This window comes from Onychomys torridus, chromosome 7, assembly GCF_903995425.1.
Source record: "Onychomys torridus chromosome 7, mOncTor1.1, whole genome shotgun sequence".
NCBI classification, from domain to species: domain Eukaryota; kingdom Metazoa; phylum Chordata; class Mammalia; order Rodentia; family Cricetidae; genus Onychomys; species Onychomys torridus.
Genome location: NC_050449.1, coordinates 9,981,350 through 10,000,626, shown reverse-complemented (window position 1 = coordinate 10,000,626; position 19,277 = coordinate 9,981,350). Strand labels below are relative to the sequence as shown.

General features: G+C 40.6%; 1 protein-coding gene across 1 annotated transcript in view; it reads right to left on the bottom strand.

Annotated features, from left to right (window-relative positions):
• Window positions 1-18,933, bottom strand: part of Sesn3 (sestrin 3) — a 58,350-nt gene extending 39,417 nt beyond the window's left edge. Inside the window, exon 1 of the mRNA XM_036192228.1 lies at window positions 18,610-18,933. Within this exon, the coding sequence (XP_036048121.1) occupies window positions 18,610-18,687 (78 nt within the window). The 5' untranslated portion in view covers window positions 18,688-18,933. The remainder of the gene's footprint in view (window positions 1-18,609) is intronic.
• Between the last annotated feature and the right edge of the window lie 344 nt (window positions 18,934-19,277).

Below are 19,277 nucleotides of genomic sequence, written 5' to 3'. Positions count from 1 at the left end.
TACAATATTGGTGAAATTATTAAGGCCACTCCAGGTAGTTAAAAGGGAGGTTTATTTTGTGGGGTAACTTACAAGTGAAGGGATAGTTTACAAGGTCTGGGAAAGGTGTGGTGCAGTCCGGCGGTGTTCTCTGGAGAACTCTGCTCGGTCCACCTCCAGTGTCCAGGGTCCAGGAACCAAAAGAGTCCCTGTATCTGGATCCCAGGTCTTCAGCATCCTCTCTCAGCCCCACCTTGTAGGTGTGACTGTTACTGAAGCCTCAATGGGGGTTGGAACTTCCAGGTCAAAGTTGGAATGGCTACCCACTAACATCTCCCCCTTTTGTCTAAATAAGAAGGTTTTAACTTAATACAAGACTATATATAAAGGAATGGTTATCAAATATTGTCCAGGAGTAGTGAAGGATAATGACCTAGATAAGATGGAACTACAATCAATGTGAACAATATCAAGCAAGAAACACCTACTAAAATCCAGGGAAGTCTAGAGCATGGGTAAATGGCATGTTACAAAGATCATTCCAAAAGGTGTCCTATCCTAAAGAACCTGAAGCTAATACTTAATATGTTCTATCTAAGATTATATATATATATATATATATATATATATATATATATATATATATATAAAGTTGTAACTATAACTGCTAGTCTTCAATCTCATCAAAGACCTGAGAAGGAATACAATGGTACCTGAGAAATGGAAGATGGATGCAAGCAACTTTCAAATAAAAAACACTGACCCACTAGTCAGTATGCACTCACTAGTCTCCACTGTTACGTTATACAGTTGTGTTTAACAACACACAAATATAAAGTACAGAAGTATACAAAGTATTAACACTCCTGGAAGGGGCCCCTACTACTTGATGACTGATACAGAGAGCAAACAAGGGTAACAGTGCAGTGTGATTGAATGTGGGTGAAAACTACATTGTAGCAAGAGCCGCAAGGCCTGAGCTCTTGCCCCTTTTAACCACTGAAAGACCTGGTTACTGCGGGAGACAGGAGAAACGATCATAAAAGTTGGTTTGCATTAATGTGGCATGGTGATGCTGGGATATGGTCTGAATGATGGCAGAACATTTCCAGAAGCAAAATAAGCACAACACTATAAATGATTTCTGTTATTCTGGCTAATTATAAATAAGTTCTAGTGCTTATAATAAATATTTTGGGGTAGCTAGATGGCTCAGTGGGAAAAGGTGCTTGCCACTAGGGCTAACCATCTGAATTTGATCCCAAAGACCCATTTGGTGGAAGAAGAGAACTGACTCCCCAAAGCTGTCCTCTGATTCCCACGTGATATCTGCCATAAACAAATGTAGTACCAATAAATTGACAAATAATGACTTTCCTTAACTAATAAGCTGGGTTTGGATTCTTTTGATAAAATGTTATAAAGCCAAGACTATAAACAAAACTATGTACTATATAACTTACCTTTTTAGTACAGAATGACTTTAAATATGCTGAAGATTCTTTTCAGAGTTCTATACTCTGTTCTCTGTAAGCGACCCAGACAGAAAAACTATCGTACTCAAGGCAGACAGACAGCTTAGCAGATAAGGTGCTTCTGTGTGCTCCAGCCTGAGGGGTCCTGAGTTCCAGCCCAAATCCAGACTGCCACATGTGAGCCACAGCACATCCACTTGCCCTCATGTGCACACCCAGACACACCCATGGGTGCGCGCGCGCGTGCGCGCGCGCGCACACACACACACACACACACACACAGAACATACCATACTCTAAGAAAACTAAATCCATATGCTGTTATAGTGCTTAATTATTTTCCTCTCTGTATTTTTCTTTTCTTTATCAATCAAGAGATAATAAAGTTATATAAATGAGTGTTCTTCTTAATAATCTTTATGACCTATTATTATGAATAAATTAAAAAGTTCTCACAAAACAATGTATGTTGTCCTCAGGTATTTCTATTAAAAACATAGTATGGAATTCTAGCTTCAGCCTTAAGCATTACCTGATCTGGATATACTGTAGGTTTGTGTGGGATATGTGTGAGCAAATGGGGCTAAAGGTAAACTTTGGGTGTCATTCCTCAGGAGCTATCCCTCTTGAAGATTATTTATTTTTATGTGTATGAATGTTTGCTTACAAGTATGCATGTGCACACATATGTGCCTGGTGCCCATGGAGGTCAAAGAAAACATTAGATCCCCTGGTACTAGAGTTACAGGTGGCTGCGATATGCTATACGGGAGCTGTGAATCAAACCTACAAGAGCAACAAGTGTTCTTATTCCCTGGGCCATCTCTCCATCTCCTCCCATCTGTGTAGATGGAATCTCTCATTGGATTGAGTTCAACAGGTAGCCCAGCTGGCTGGGAATTGAGCCTGATAGGTCCTCCCATCTATGCATCCTCAGTGCTGGGATTAGAGTGTGTGCCACCACGCTTGGCTTTTTACCTGGTTGTGGAGCTCAAACTCAGGTCTTCATGCTCACACAGAGAGTACTTTTCCAACAGAGCCAGCTCCCCGGTTCAGTACTGTGTTTTAACTTTTCATAAAGTTTGTTAGGGAGTTACCAGGATCCCAACAGACCTTTCAAGTACAGCTGTTCCTAAGAATGACATCTCCCCAAACCACAATTTTCTCTGATAAAAGATAACTATGTGATCCCCAATGTGCCAAGCTCATTTATCACACTGTCACAGCACATGGGTGGGCTTATGGGTCAGGATTTCGTAAGCTAATGGCTGGCTCCTGGAATACTGCTGGCTCAATATCCTGCTTTTCCCTCACAGGGACTGCTCCCACATTCTCTAGCCATGGGGTTTATTCCCCAAAGAAGTGTCCAAATAGGCAAAGACTGAAGCTACAGCATCTCCTGAGTAGTTCCTGTTGGCTCTTTGGACTAATTCTACTTTCTAAGGCAAAGCATTTGAGTTCCCAGGTATACCCAAATTGTCATTTCCCTATGATGTATATATCACAGCGGGAACAGCTTTAAGACTTTTCAGCAGTTACCTAAGTGGCAACAAGACCTTGGAGTTCAGTTCCAGATGACAAAGTACATTTCCAGATCAATCAATACAGGACTTATTGACTTTATCCTGTGATAAATGGTGGCTTTATCCTGTGAATGACAGCAGAAGTCAAATTACCAAGGCATACTTATCACTCACCCATAATTCAAGGAAAATCATTTTAAGTTACAGTTTGGACAGGCACATATATTTAATAAGCAGAATTTAGTTGGCAAATGTTTTCAAAGAATTAACACACCAAGATATCTGGAACTCAAAGTGCACATGTAAATGAGGACCTCTTATATTTGTTTTTTGTTTGTTTGTTTGTTTTTTACTAAGATATTTTCTATTCATTTTACATACCAATCACAGATTCCCCTGTCCTCCCTCCTCCTGGCCCCCAGCCTTCCCCTCCAACTCACCCCCCCCATTCCCACCTCCTCCAAGGCAATGTCTCCCATGGGGAGTCAGCAGAGCCTGGTACATTCAACAACCTCTTATATTTGAATGCTAGTTGATTTCCTAGGGAAAGACATGCAGGTATTACACAAGAATGTTGTAGGGAACAAGGGATCAACTCAGTTCCATCAGCTCTGAATTAATAGTTCTTTCTCTATTGGACAAATAATGAAGTATCGATTCCCAAGGCTATATGGCAATGAAACTCTTCAGCACAAACACTGACAAGTATTTTCCCTAAAAAATATGTGCTTTTTTTCTAATTTAGAAAACAAGATAGTTGTATTTTTATTATAAATAATAACTTTAAAATGAAATTGTTCCCTTAATCTACATTTTCCTAGAGAAGGAAAGTTTTATGTTACCACAGTACCATACCAGTGCACATACCAGTGCACTACTGGACCAGTAGAAAAACATTCTTTCATGAAGTGGGGATGGCATCTCAACTTCATAAAGTTCTTATAGAAAATAAATGAGATAAGCTGTGAAGAAGATTCTAATGCTGCCTTAAGAAACTGTGACCTCAAAATGATACATTCAAATCTCAGTCAGATCATTTCTGACAAGAAATAGTAATTTCACTCATTCTAGAGGACTATGCTTTTCCTTAGAAAGACATGGAGGAAGTTTACAAGAATTCCATATTTAACCACTCTTCTGTTCCATATGGTAAGGTATTTGAGTGGCTGGAGTTTTATCTGTTCTGTGACCACTGTAATAAGCAAATAACCTAGTCATTTATAAAACCCCAGTGGGGGGATGTTGGGAATAGAGTTCAGCTGTAGAGTGTTTGCCTCACATGTGCAATAACAGCTTTAAACATGTTTATCAATTCATGCTTAGTGATAAAAACAAACTCTAAAACAAGAAGAACAAGCATTGCTAAAATAATCTTCAATCTCAGCATCTCCAATTAACCTTCCCAGTTTGGACATTCCTTCTTCCATGCTGTCTTTTTAAAAATGAAGACATCATATACTTAAAGAAGCTAGCCTTTCCCATCCTGGACTCTGTTGTGGATGTGCCCTGACTGGCCCATCACTAGGCAAAGGCTCTGTCTCTCCCACGGGTGTGGGCAGAAGCAGAACCCGGAGGCCCAGGTTGCCAGTTGCCTTTTAAACAGGTAAGTGATCTGAAGACCACAAACTGCAGGGAACAGAAATTAAACTTTAAATATTGTCATTACTTCCACTATTTCAAGATAATTCTGCTTAAACATAATCAAGAATAACCCATCAGTTGGTCAGTATTTTCTTTCTTTGCAAGAATACAAACAGAGATAAAGAACATCTTTTTCTCAGGCCCCGGCCCCAGTTCTAAGTTTTTAAGAGATTCTCGAGTTTACTGTCAATTTGATGATCAGTACCATCACCCCTTAATTAAGAGGAGGAGTTGTCCAGACTAAAAATGTTCAGATCAAGCGCTACTCAAAGAGAGGCACCTTATTCTGGTGGAGTCAGGAGAGCAGTGGCTGACGGGAAGCGCTCTCACGCTTTACTGATGCCATACTGCTATTTCAGACCATGAAAATATGTTTTTAAATTTCCTTTTTTATGGGACTCCAAGTCAAAAGCTGACTGTCCATTGCCATGGAGACAGTTCTATTTAAGGCATTCTATTAGTCCTTTCCTCACAGAAGACAGAAAAATGGTCAATAGAAAAGCATCTCTCCCCACGGTTTTGAATTAAGTAACTGCAATTGCTTCTCCAGCAGCCAACACCTGAGCATCTGGAGGTGTGATAGGGAACCATGTAATGAGCCTCCTCTTTCCTAAATCAACAACAGCCTCAAGTTTAGCACTAGAGACAACACAAGGAAAACACCCATTACCACAAAATTAGAATCAACCAAACAGAATAAAATTAGTTGTGATTGCTGCTGTAGATAAAACTGTGATTGACTGAAGCAATCTGTGCTTTGAAAGAGGTAGCTTCCACTTAGTGACATGTGCGTGCATGTGTGCATGAGCATGTGTGTGTATGTATGTGTGTGTGCACATGCATGTAAGATACAGCTGTGTATCCTGGAGCTGTTCTTCATTTATAGACTTCCTAAAGTCACCATCTGATACTTACACAAGGCAAGTAAATGACTATAAATGAAGACATACCTATAGCGTATATAAACAATCCTCTCTAAGGACTCAAAACAATAAAACAAATACATCAATCCTTGGTTTTTCTTTAGGATGTGTGTCCTAGTTCTCTTTAAGGGAAAGACTACTTTTGTTGTGAGAGTTTAAATGCCAGTCTTTGGACTCAGCAGTTAAGAGCACTTGCTGCTCTTATATTTTTGGTTGTGAGCCTATCCTTTAACAGCTGAGCTATCCTTCCAGCCCCACTTGCTGCTCTTGTAGAGGAACCAGGATTGATTCCAAGCACCGACACGGTGGCTCACAACTCTAGTTCTAGAAGATCTGACTCCCACTGCTGGACTCCTCCAGCAGGCACTACCCACACATGGTGCACATATATGCATGCAGGCAGAACACTCATACACTGGTCTCGATTATTGTCCATATGCTTCTATAACTAGGGTCATTTTAGAATTCCCTATGTTAATACTTCAATCTTTCCAAAATGAACTTTTAAAAAGAAAAACAAGTTTCAGTGGGGTAGGAGGGCAGTCAATCATAGTAAGTTAGAGAAGGTATTTGTTTTTGCTGAGACCTAAGTTACTTCCTACAACTTGTCATTAGTGGCCAGTCAAGTGCTGTAACAGCCACGCAGAAACCAAACCTTGAGTGGTGCTGAAGAACATGCACCCTATGCATTCACTGACTTCAGGAAGCATGTCCTACTGCTAGGAACTCAAGAGGAACTTACTACCTGTATGTAAATTTCTCTTAGAAATAACTGAAAGCCCATTATGTATGATTCATATTCCAGAAAAAGGCAAGCATCTGCCTCTTGTGAGCCTAATCCAGGTCTTCCATAGACTTACATCTTTATCTTAAAACTCCTTCATCTTGAATTGATTGATCTCCAATAGACTGCATGGCATACCTTTGTTTCAAAGTTTTTACAGTTCTTGCCAAAGTTAATTATCCCTAAACACTAAAGTGCATTAAATGACTATGAGGAAGAAAAGAGGGAAATGGGCTCCAGGCTTCTGCTCTGTGTGTGTAACATATTCTGCAATACCTCTCATAAAGACAACAGCGAGGAAAGTGAAATAGAACCACCTAGACATTAGTGAATAATCAGTAAAGGAAGCAAGGTACAAATATGTAAATTTAAAAGTTCAAAGCCAGCAAGGAGTAAAATATTTTCCATTTCATATGGCTGCTTATGTATCATCAATTTTTTTTTAAACCAACATACTGGTTAGTGAATATTTCACAAGAGTAAATAGACTAAGTGCTATCACCATGTTAATATATGGGTTATGTGTACCGAAGTTCTACATGGGCATCATGGCAAGAGCTTGTCAAAGTGCTTCCTCCAGATCTAAGTGCAGGGTTGTCAACTCTGCATTCAGTGAGAATTCTGACCAAATAGGCTTGAACTGTGCACACTGAACGGCTGTGCCACTGCTCTGAGTGTCAGTAGATTTTTACCACCACATCTGGATGCTCCTACATCTGTGACCCAGATCAACAGTACCATATTATAGTCACTGATCAAATGCTTAGTACCCCATTTTAAAAACTCACCCTCATCAGAAGTATTTGGAACACTCCTTAGAAGGATTACCTTCTAGTGAAGGTACCCCCCTTCACTACATCCCCCAGGCCAGCACTCATGCAGCCTGCATCAGGTGCTACCCTTGTCAGCTCTGGGGGATGGAGGCATTTTGCTTCCATGACACACTTCAAGGCTGCTTTTGTCAATGTTGGTTAAGGAACGTAGGCAGAGAACCAAGCCAAGATCAGAAAATTCAAACACTCCACACTATTTATTGTGGCTAAAAGGTACTATGTTTGTGAGTATGAACTGAAGCCCAAAGTATTACCCAGGTCATTACAGAAAGTACACAAACTTTCTTTTGTACTATAAAATGAGGGATATAACCATAAGCTTGAAGGATTTTTGCAAGACCCAAAGATGCACTGCAAAATCACCGCTTAGGTAAAAATGATAGTCTTCTTGTTTTCTGTTCTTTTGGTACCTAGCAGGTAGAAGGATTTAATGTATGAAGGAATAAATAAATTAATGGAAGATACATAGTATTGAATGGTTTATGGATATTAGCAGATAATATTTCTTGTATGAGAATGTGAGGGCCATCTAAAATAAATAGTATTTGACACAGAAACATACTGTTAGTAAAAAAATCTACAGTTTTACAAAGAAAGAGTTTCTATTTACCTAAACATATATTTCCCTCATTTTGAAGAGTGACAACTACTAAATAGGTTTCTAGCATAGTCAAATGAAATAGATATTTTACAGTAATTTCTTTTATGTATTATTGGGGATTAAATCCAGAGCCTCAAACATGCTAGACATGTAATCAGCTACTGACTCATACCCTGGCCAAGCCAAAATAATTTCCAAGTATCAACAACTTAGCCTAGATAATATTTCAGAACCTATATCTTATAGCTACATTTAATATCTATGCTATTATATAGTTCTAACATGATGTATTTAAATATAATACATACCAAATATAATGTATTTAAACAACAAACTCACACATAAATAGGTAGACTACAACACAACTAAGAATTCATCAATGTCAAGTAATACACAGAAAAGTTTTGATGAGAAGTTAAATAATTTTCCTTGCGTGTACACCCAAATCAGTACCCTTCTACAATGTTTGTTAGGAAAGACGGTTTGTAAAGAAGCTGTCACTTCCATCTCAGGACTTCCTTTCTTTTGGAAACAAGACCTAGTGGCCAGGTTTGCAGGCTCATCTGTGAGCACCTCTGCAGACTTGCAGTATCTACAGCAATCTACCACACAGAGGCATCTTAGGTGTTTCTGTGGGAACTCTGTGTTGTGGAGTATTTGTACACTTTGTGAAAATGTATCGCTGTGGTTGGTGTAATAAAAAGCTGAACAGCCAATAGCTAGGCAGGTGGTATAGGCACGATTTTAGGGCAGAGAGAGAATAAGGAGGAGTGACCAGCCAGCTGAGGAGGAAGCAGCATGAGCAGTATGGAGAGATGAGGTAACGAGCCACGTCACAGAGTGTAGATTAAAATAAATGGGTCAATTTAAGTTATAAGAGCCAGTGGGACAAGCCTAAGCTAAAGTTGAGCTTTCATAATTAATAATAATCTCTGTATCATTATTTGGGAGTTCTGATCTACAACAGCAGAGCTGTACCTTCCAGGAATCCCTCTCTCCAAACAAACGCAGTTAAAGGATAGAACAATGCTGAGGATACAGCACAGCAGCAGATGCAGGGAGCTGGGGTAGAGGCAACAGCAAGCAGGGCACACCACCTTTAACTAATGCTCAATGTGAATGCTGACTGAACGGTAAAAGTGAGCACTCATGCCACTTCTTACCTTTATAAAACACTGCAAAGGAATTTACCAAAAAGTGAGGACATTTCTTGAGGGTCCTATTCAAGAAACACAATACTGAAATATTTCTAGACAACGCTTTTTCAAAGATAGGACAGCAGTCCTCAGTGATACAGTGAGATTAAGTCATGACTGGCTGGCTGGCAGGAAGAGGGGTCAAGTGTGCTGGGCAGTTTGAAAAAGACATTCTGAGATCAGGAAAAACTGGCCACATAATTGGGGGTTTAAAAAGATAAAAGCAAAAACTAATAGGTGAAAATTGCAATAAGCACTTCCATCGTCTCCCATGCACACAACCTTGGGTTCAACTGTCACTAGAAGAAAAAAAAAAAAAAACAACAACCTAGATCTGTCTGAATCAATCTTGTGATTAATCATATCAACAGAGTATGACCCAGATTGTTAATAACCTCACTTAAAATAATTAAGAATGAAAAAAGAAAACATCTAAATTTGAGATCATACCTGTTAATAATCTCTTGAGGCCCTAGGTTCCTATCCAATACAGTCAATTTTACTTTATAAGACTGGATGAGTTGTTCACATCAAGAAAACTGTGGAATATACAGTCATGCAATGTTTCTATCTGTATACTGTGCTATACTTGGGATCTCAAACTTGTTTCAAATCCTGTTTGCTTGTTGGTACTGTGACCCACAGCCAGTTCCTAAAGCCCCCTGAGTCCCCGTTTCTCCACTATTACAAAGTAAGAGCTGGGCTCAGTGGGGAAAGTGCTTGTTGTGTGAGCACGAGGCTCTGAGTCTGTGTCTCCAGCACCCGTGCAAAAAGCTGGCCAAGGAGACACCTGCCTGGATGGCCAGTGCTAAGAGAGGGAGGGGAGAAAGGAGGACCCGGGGCCTTGCTGGCCAGCTGCTTCTCTCTCTGCATTGGTGAGCTTCTAGGTCAGTGAGAGGCCTGGTTTAAAAAAATAAGGTGGAGAGCAATTGAGAAGATATTCCATGTCAATTTATGTCCTCTACACACATGCAGATGAGCGAAACACATACAGGTACATATAAACACACACACACACACACACACACACAAACACACACACACACACAAACACACACACACACGAGAGAGAGAGAGAGAGAGAGAGAGAGAGAGAGAGAGAGAGAGAGAGAGAGATTCTTCATGGGTTTACTATGACAGATGTGAACATACACAGAACTCAACACCTCAAATGTGAACATACACAGAACTCAACATCTCAACACCTAGTGGGAGCTGGCAACCCAGGGAGCGTATACTGAAAGCTGCCTTGTTATTGATATTATAAAGTATACCTGAAATGTGTCACAGTCTCAGATAATTATAGTGATGTAAAAATCCAGTTTTAGTTACCTCTGTTGGGAGCTTTCTAAATATTGGACACACATCTGTAATTACAATGACGAAATTCATTTCTTCAACTGTCCTGCTTTAGCTGTTGTACAGGGAAAGGCAAGAAGGAAATAAGACATCCAGATGCATTACTCTATTACAACTAGTTGATTTGTAGAAAATAAAGTGAAAACATGAATCTTATGCTGGTATAAGAATAACCCAGTTCTAAGCTAGACATCTTTAAATGCTTGGTCATGCTTGTTCACATATGAACTTTACTCCTTAAGTATCTGTCACAGCTTATCAGAAGTTTCAGTGGTAGAATGTGTGAGTTTTCAACCTATCATTGACTTCCAAATAAGGATGAAATATCCTGCAATCTTCCTATCTGTAATATCTATGTCTTCTCCTTGGTGGCAACCAATATCCTGGCTTACAGAGCAATGGATGAGTCATTCTTGGGTGGATCTTAGAGTTAAAGGCTAGTTATGAGGTAGTCAGAGCCTACAAAATGTTCTGTTTCATGGTTACTACAGGAGTGCTTGATGACCAAGGTGCCTGCAACTGGCGTGGGAGCCTTGTAAAGGAAATGGCTTGGAGGAGGAGAAAGGAAAGGTCAAGCAGAACCCTTCACTAAATGGGAACTTTCAGAGATACCCACAAAGCTTTTTGGAAATTGAAGATATGCCCTTAACTACTCATCTGAAACAGTCATTCCTTGCAAAACACTGGCAAATTCTCAGAGATATAACTCGAGTTCACACCAAAGCAACAGCTATTTTATACTTCTAAGCATGACTAGCAGCTGAGGCTGCCGTTGGCACACTTTCTCAGTAGATATTCTTACTCTTTATGACAACACTGTCCAAAGACTAGTAGGATAGTTGAAACAGCCTTGTGGCCACAATAACGATAAAATAGCAAAACAAACAGTCAAATAACCAGTACACTTCATTTTTCAAATCATCTTTGTTACTGTACTTCTGAAAATGTTTCTTATAACAACAGTAGAACCAAGCTGGATTGTATTGTATCTGCTCTACTTTACTGCATCCAATATGAATACACTGCCAATACCTATGTGTTCAAACAGAAGTCTCATCATTTAAATTGGGGGGGGGGGGGACCTTCATGAACCAGATCCCAAATAAGAGACCATCTGGTAGGACAAAAATCCATGTCACTTGTTAGTGCTAATGAAGCATGTGAAGGACAATTGATGCCATAGTTGGACAGCCTGGCATCCAGACAATAGCAGAAGGAAAAGGGTGGGAAGATTAATAGCAAATTATACTTTCTTTCTCATACCTATCACAATGATATCTAAGATAGGCCAGATGCTGCTAGCCACTTTCAGGTCTTAGTTAATCACAGAGAGGAAATAGATCCCTATCCTGTACCCTGGAGACCACAGCATAGGCTGCTATCCTACTAGTAATGGCTACTGAGCCTCCATGCGGTCTTACACTACATCTGCATCCTTTCCATGACACACACACACACACACACACACACACACACACACACACACACACACAACTTTCCTGTGAAGGAAGCAGCCAGCAGCCCTTACTGCAAAGTTGTGCTATTTCCCACCCACACCGGTGGTCTTGCTTTCCTTTTCATATAATGCTAACTATCAGAGCCTTGGGTTGACACTTCTCTGGTCTGATTCTCCCTTGTTTCTCTCCTGCTTCTACAGGCCTCTGCTTCCAGGCCCTACATGCTAACCCTGAAACTCAGGGTCTTCCTTTCCTTTTCTGCAAACACCAGTCAATTAGAGTGTAATGGACACAGCCCTGGGCCAGTTGCTTCACATAGGAGAGAAAATAGTCCTTCAGAACCAAAATTTTGCCCTGTCACCTAATTTCTACCACATAAAGGGATGCCCATGAGAATCAGTTGATCAAAGTCTTACCATGCTAGGAGAGAAGCTTCTGGAGCATCAACAAAAAGGTGCCAGGCAGTGTCTATACAACAAAGATGACTGGATGGACTTATCCATATCTTCTGCCAATACTATCATGGCTTTCTTTTCATTTTCTCTATTGAATTCCTTCTACTTGTACCATACTCTACTGTCCATAACTCCAGCATAACAGTTTTCTGATGTCCTACTCATGGATGCCCTTCACACTCAAAATCTATTGCAAATGCCAGAGAAGTTATAACTGTCAATAGTTACTGTAATAGATATTAAAGCCAGGGAAAGTTTAAATGTTTAATTCACCTAAAATAAAAGTCTATTGCATGTTAACATAAATCATACATCTTTATGGAACTTTATTTTCCATAACAAAACAGTAAGATTCACATTTACATTTTTGCAAATCTCTTCAATGTCTGTTTATCATAAGACAGCTGGGTTTTCTGCATTCATTGGCTGTGATGTTTTGACTGAAGAATGTTTAAAGAAAATCAGATATGTGGTTGGAAAAAAGGAGACAATTATGAATACTTTTCTTTGACATCACATCAAACCTTATAAATATTCCTAATGAAACCAAATACATGAATTTAACATTTTGTATTATATTAAAATGCACCTGCCCATCTTGCATTTTGAATAGATATGTTATCTCTATGTGACCTTGATAAACACCTCAAAAATGAATAGTACAATCCTGAAAATTCAAAGAAAACAATTGACAATATTCATTGTCAATGTTAAAACAATCAAAAGTAAAGCCCAAAGTTTATACCCACTATGATGTAATTATTTGGTTCTTGGCCAAAAAGTATCAGGTGGGACGTGGGGTGTAGCAGCCTTCATAAACTGGTTCACTGGGTTCTAATCTTCCAAATGTTGGTGTACATATGTGGTATCAAAAAATCACATCCATTAATGTAATCCTTCACCTGAAGAGGAGAAACTTCAAAAAGTGAGAAGCTTGCACCTGGTATGGTGGTGCATGCCTTTAATCCCAGGACTAGGGAAGCAGAGGCAGGTAGATCTCTGTGGGTTCCAAGACAGAGAGGTCTACATATTGAATTCCAGGCCAGCCAGGGCTATATAATGAGCCTGTCTCAAAAACAAAACAGATACGAGAAACTTTCCAATTTAATTGAAACAATATAATTTTTTAAAAAATTTCTCATTTTAATGTATGTGTTTACTTAAGCACTCAAATCTGAGGAAGCAAAATCTGTCCATCAGTGCTCTTCTGAGTAAAGTGGTTTAGATGAAAAACTGGCTGATTCAGCTTTTTACTAAAACTACTGCACATGTTTACACATGAGACAGGCAGCTTGCTACACAGAGGTACTGTGCACCTTCCCACTGCCTCGCACATTTGAAAGGAAGGAGCCTCCAGGGTGAAGGTGAATGCTTCTTCAACAGCATTCTTAAATGAAACTGTTCATTTCCCCCGTGTTGAGTGGCGCCACTTCCTTGATTTACCCTAAAGGATCATCACATTTATGCCCACACTGCTTTTATACACACTAAAAAAGAAAAATAAGAACAGTTTTGAGGTTCTAGCCTCAAAAACAGTTTTTGAATATGTCTAGTATGCCCTAGACATACTCCCTGAGTCCAGGGCCCAGAGTGAGGAGTGATAGGTCTACAAGCATTCAGAAGCTGAGAGGGGTAACTGACTGCTGCTCTTTCCCATTTAGCTTTTGCAACCCAGTCAAGAAGGCTAACTTTCCTAATCCCAGGTCTAGGATGGTTGAAGCATTCCACGGAGGCTGAGTGTGGAATGGAGATGTTCCCTTGCAGCCTCAGCACTGCAGGGAACAAGGAAAAGAGTTCATCACAGCAACAGAGCTTGGCTTACGGGGTCTTCTTAGTTGTATGGCAGAGACTCTGCCCCCCAAACCTCCTCAGTGTTGAGAAAAACCTGAGATGATGCAAAGGCACTCTATAAACTACCAAGGTCACTGTCTTCAACGGAAAAATCAGATGGTAAGATTAGGAGACTATTGCTTCAGAACTCTTCTCCTAAACTGAATAACTAGATGTCCTTGCTTCATCCTAGATCTTCTCTGTTATTGGGCACACCAGCTTTAACACATGGTCTTTTCAAGCCAAATACCAAGTTCCATTGTCAAAGGTATTTAATTAAATTATCGGAAAATCCAAAAGTAATGGATCACATTACTCTTTAAAGGAGGGTGTGTAAAGAGAGGAGGATACAAACAGAAATGTGAAACCAAAAATATGCATAAGGGTTACTCTCAATAAAAATATCATCATGACCTCTCTTTTACTAGCAATCATTACAATTCCTATGAAAAATGACTACAAACCAAATTATTCAGTGTATATTAGTGACTACAATCCTAACAAACAAAGGAAAATACACACACTGAGCTTTTCATTCCTGTATGGTGACATTTGAGGGTTTGCATAGTGCTTACATATATTCTCTCTAGGCCACCAGGCCACCACGAGACTGGCAGAAATCATGTGTAGTCTACAGGAAAAAAACTGGGTTTCAAGGAAGTTAGTTAACTTACCCCCAAGTGAAAGACCAATGCCAAAGATCAAACTGTAAACATCTTATAAACTATGGGAAGCAACAGAAACCATTTCACAAATTAAATCTTACACTGAACTTGAACTATGAAGCATTAAATGCACAAAGCAACAATCTAAGTGTTTTGTTATAAATTAATAATTATTATATTACTAAGTTTTCGGTCCCAGAAACAAATATGTGATGTTAGTTTTTTACAAAGGCTAGTGCTTTCACAAACAATGGCAATCTTCCTAACCAATAATGTAATAAAATGTTCTAATGTATATAACCACCATTATCATCATCATCATCATCTTGTAACAAGATAATTATGACAGATTCAAATGCGTTAAAATTATGGGTACATCTTTCAAGTATCTATATTTTAAAATAACTGAACACATACTTAAATATTTAATCCAGCTCAAGCATTTTAACACCCTAAAGCATCTTAGGACTCTACAGAGAGCAGTCTGAAGAGAACTGCATCTAAGGTTGCTATCACAAACTCACTACTTAACCTCTACTTGGGTTATTTAAGATAACATTAACTGAAAACCACCTCACAATCAAAAATATAAAACCCAAGAAAGCTCACTAGTCAAAGGCAGAAGATGGTTACCTGTCCATCATGTAAGTAAATCCATTTCACAGGGTAAACTATATGAAATTTCTAATACTGACCATTTTGATTATATTAAGTGAGGATCATATGGGTCAAACTAACATTTTTCATTTTAGATGATAGTCTCTTTGCTTATAAAAACATCATGAAGTTGTAAGAGTATCAAATTGCATAAGTGAAAAAATACTATAGCCACAATAAGATGTATCACTAGAACTACTTAGAATCCTGTTAAAAAATGGAAACTTCTCAGCATGGTGCTGCACACTTGTAATCTCAGCACTTGGAGGTCTAAAGCAGGAGAATCAAGAGTTCAAGGGTAGCCTGAACTACATTGAGGGTAGCCCAGGCTACAGAGTGAGAGCCTGTTTTGTTAAAAAGGAAAGAAATTAAAATGTTAGATCCTTTAATTTATATCAAAAAATTCTTTTCATCTACTAGTTCACTACTCAAAAGTATGTAAGTACGGCACCTTACTTTGAGTGGCAGGTGAATGGGCTGATGGTCACCTGCCTTCCTTAATGTGCTTTGCCGCTTCATGTTTGAAATTAAAGATCAGATCCCTGCAGCTGTCACTGGAATCTCTTAAAGTCAAATGTTTTACATTTCTAGTCTTGCTATGCTCTGCAAAGTAGAGGGTTTTCCTCTTAGGAAAAAGTTCATTCAACTGTGTAATGGGTGACAGAGCAGGCCAACTTAGACCTATGGATCTGATGCGCTTGCTTTCTCCTCTGCATTTCTATGACTCAAATTACCAAATCAGATACATCAACAATTCTCTTTATTTTGCAAAACAGTCAACCCTAAATGGTGAAGACACTTCCAAGAATAAATGAGATTCTCATACAATACACAATTCACTGTTCAGACACCAAGTTAAAACAAATTATTTCCTTTGAAGGTTAATTCAGTTCCTTTTGAAGTTTCCTCAGAATCCATCATTCCTATTGCATAAATTAGGTTGCTCACAGACAGACAAAAAAGCCTTCTGCCATATATAAAGGTAAAGGCCTTCTCTCACCATCAGTGTCGGTTCTGATAGCAAGGGGTTACTGACATGGCGTATGTGATGGTGACTCTTCCATTGTGACCAACACTCAAAACTCCAAGTGCTGTCACTCATTTGTTTATTACTGTAGACTGTTAAATGGACACAAGAGAATGTAAAGAATTGGACTGAGAGAGCTGTAGATAAAGTTTACATAGTCATAGTCTATCAAAAATAAAATCATGTCTTTATCAGAAGTCAACCTTTACGTGGCATTTTTTTAGAACGATAGAGCATTTTCTTTCTAGAATCCGTAAGAATGGCAATCTTAAAAAGCTTTAAAAAATGTTGCCAGGTCATGTCTTAACTGGCTCAGACAATTCTTTCCCCATCTAACCTCATTTCATGATACTACATGAGTCCAAACTAAACACCTTGTAGCTACTGAAAACTGGACACTGGCAGAGGTGGGCACCTCAGTTATAAAATAGAAACATGTGTGTATCCTGTGTGCACATACTTCTCTTTCTTTCAGTGATGGCTACAAATGAAGGAGATCTGCCTAGGTAAACAGAATACTAGTGCCTTAATAGCTAGAAGAAAATCATAAATATGTCCTTAGTGCTGGTCTTATGGATCCATAATCAAAGCTCTTTCCAAAAAAAAAAAGGTATGAAGCCAAACAAATAGCTATTAACTTTTAAAAAATTTTTATTAAAATTTTAATGTGCTTTAATTGAAAAAGAATTATATTACTTAAGCAAGTCAATTATAGCACCTTTCCCCCACATTCAGTTAAAAAAAAATAATTTCCTTTCATTTTAACCGAGAGTAAATTGAATTAAACAGGTCTCACTGGCATTGTTTTTCCTGACAAAGACAGTTTCGGTTTAAACATGAAGAAACAATGTTTTTTAAAAGCTAAATTGAGATGCCATCTGGTCCAGCAGTGAAAGAGTTAACATTCAACTGCACTGAAGGAGCTTCTGATCCATTACATTTCTCACAAGCTGCCCTACAATGAGCTGAGCAAGTATCAACTGTAATTTGATCCAGGAGTTTATAGGGAAAAAAATAACTGCACATACTCAACATGCACATTTAATAAAAATCAGTTTTAAGAGAAACATATCCAATAAACACAATTTAAGGCGTATTTAATTGTTTGATTAACTTCAAACCTGCAGTCCCTTTGCTTTCCTGACGCTCTCAAATAAAATAGGAGAAAGGAGGGGGTAAAAAAAAAACCCAGCTTCACTGCAGGGAAAAGAGGCTTGAAAAACAACTTTGATTGGCACTTGGCCTGATCCACAGAGGAAGAAAAACAGTTTCTGGACAAAGAGTGCAAATATTTGAGCTTGCTTATTTATGTGCTTGCTTGCTTGTTTTTTTAAATACATAAAGAACAATCCTAAAGTGACTGTAGATAGGGAAATTGACAAAAACGGCACTGTATTCATCATAGTTCTCAGATACGCACAGCTCAGCAATTTTAATTCATTGGTGCTGGACAAGCAGAAGCACCTAACCTAATGATCTCACTTCATGCAATATAAAAATAGAGTGCGGAGTAGAAACGGATTGTATTATTCAAGGAAGCTGTTCAGATCTGTTAAAAACTCTTCTGCGCCTACAGAGACATTTTGTCATCCTTTCTCTCCCTGCATCCCCATCCCCCACGGAGCGATTAAGCCAAGTAAGCTAAACAATACTGGAGTAAACTTTCTATCAGTCACTCTGGAAAGCAATAAGCCGACCCTGGGTTGGATTTGCTGGATCCACATCACGGTGGGGGATGATAAGGTGGGCGAACCCACGTCCACTTCAGCCTCCACCTCCACCAACCCTAGCCGAAGGCACTGGAAGAACCAACAGCGTTTCCCATGGGCATAAAGTTCAAGATGCCTTCACGGTGCCTTTCCGGAGCCACCAAGAGAATGTCAAGAGGGGGTGCCGGGGCACCGTAGGCCTGGCAGAAGCGACCCAGGCCAAGAAAACAGCCCCCAGGGTCAGCCTCGGCGGAGAGGAAGCCAGGCTCCTGCAGACCAGACAGGCTGCAGTGATTTCAGGCCAGCCTCCATCCCCAGCCGAGCCGGTCCCTCCCAGCATCCCAGCATCCCTTCAGCCTCGGGGCAGACCGGGCGGCAGTCCAGGGCCGGGCGCGGGGACTCCGCGGGAGGACCCTTCGCGTCTCGCCCCCCTTGAGCTCCGGCCGGACCCCGACCCTGGGGAGCGCCTCGCCGCCGGACGCGGGCGCGCCGTACCTTCCGCAGCACTTTCCGGCAGTTGGTGCAGAGCAGGTAGTTGGCCGAGGCCGACGCGCTGCTGCCACCGCGGTTCATCGCGCCGACGCCGGGTTGTCACCGTGGCTGCTTGCGGAGGGCCTCTCCAACGTCCTCTTCTCAGGGGGTCGGGCGGCAACTACAGCGCAGCGGCTGCCCGCGCGAGCTCGGCGGGGACGGCGGCCGTGGCGCTCACCGGCCCGTTGTTCCTCCCGCCCCCATCGCCAGACCCCCGCCCCGCCAGCCAGGACGAGCAGCCACGGCCGTCTCAGCGCCTCAGTGCAGCCCCGCCCCCGCGGTTCGCCGCCTTCAGGGCTGCCGCGCTGGGAGCCGCCCCCTCCCGCCAATCAGACTGTGCCGGCCACGCCCCCTTCCTCACCCACAGCCAATGAGTGGCGTCGGCCAATCGCGGGAGGCGAGAGCACCTCGAATCTCCGGGCAAGTTAAGTTTATCTCCGAGGCTCGGCGGTGAAGGGTGACCGCGGGTTAGTTAGGTAGTGGGTTGGGAGGGACTCCAGTCTGCCAATGAGAAGCGGAGGGTGTGATGTATGCAAATTAACCCGGGACTCTAGCGCCACCCTCAGGACAAGCCACGCCCCCCTCTGCGAGGTCTGGGCAGAATGGAGTGAGATTAAATAGCTGGAAGCTAG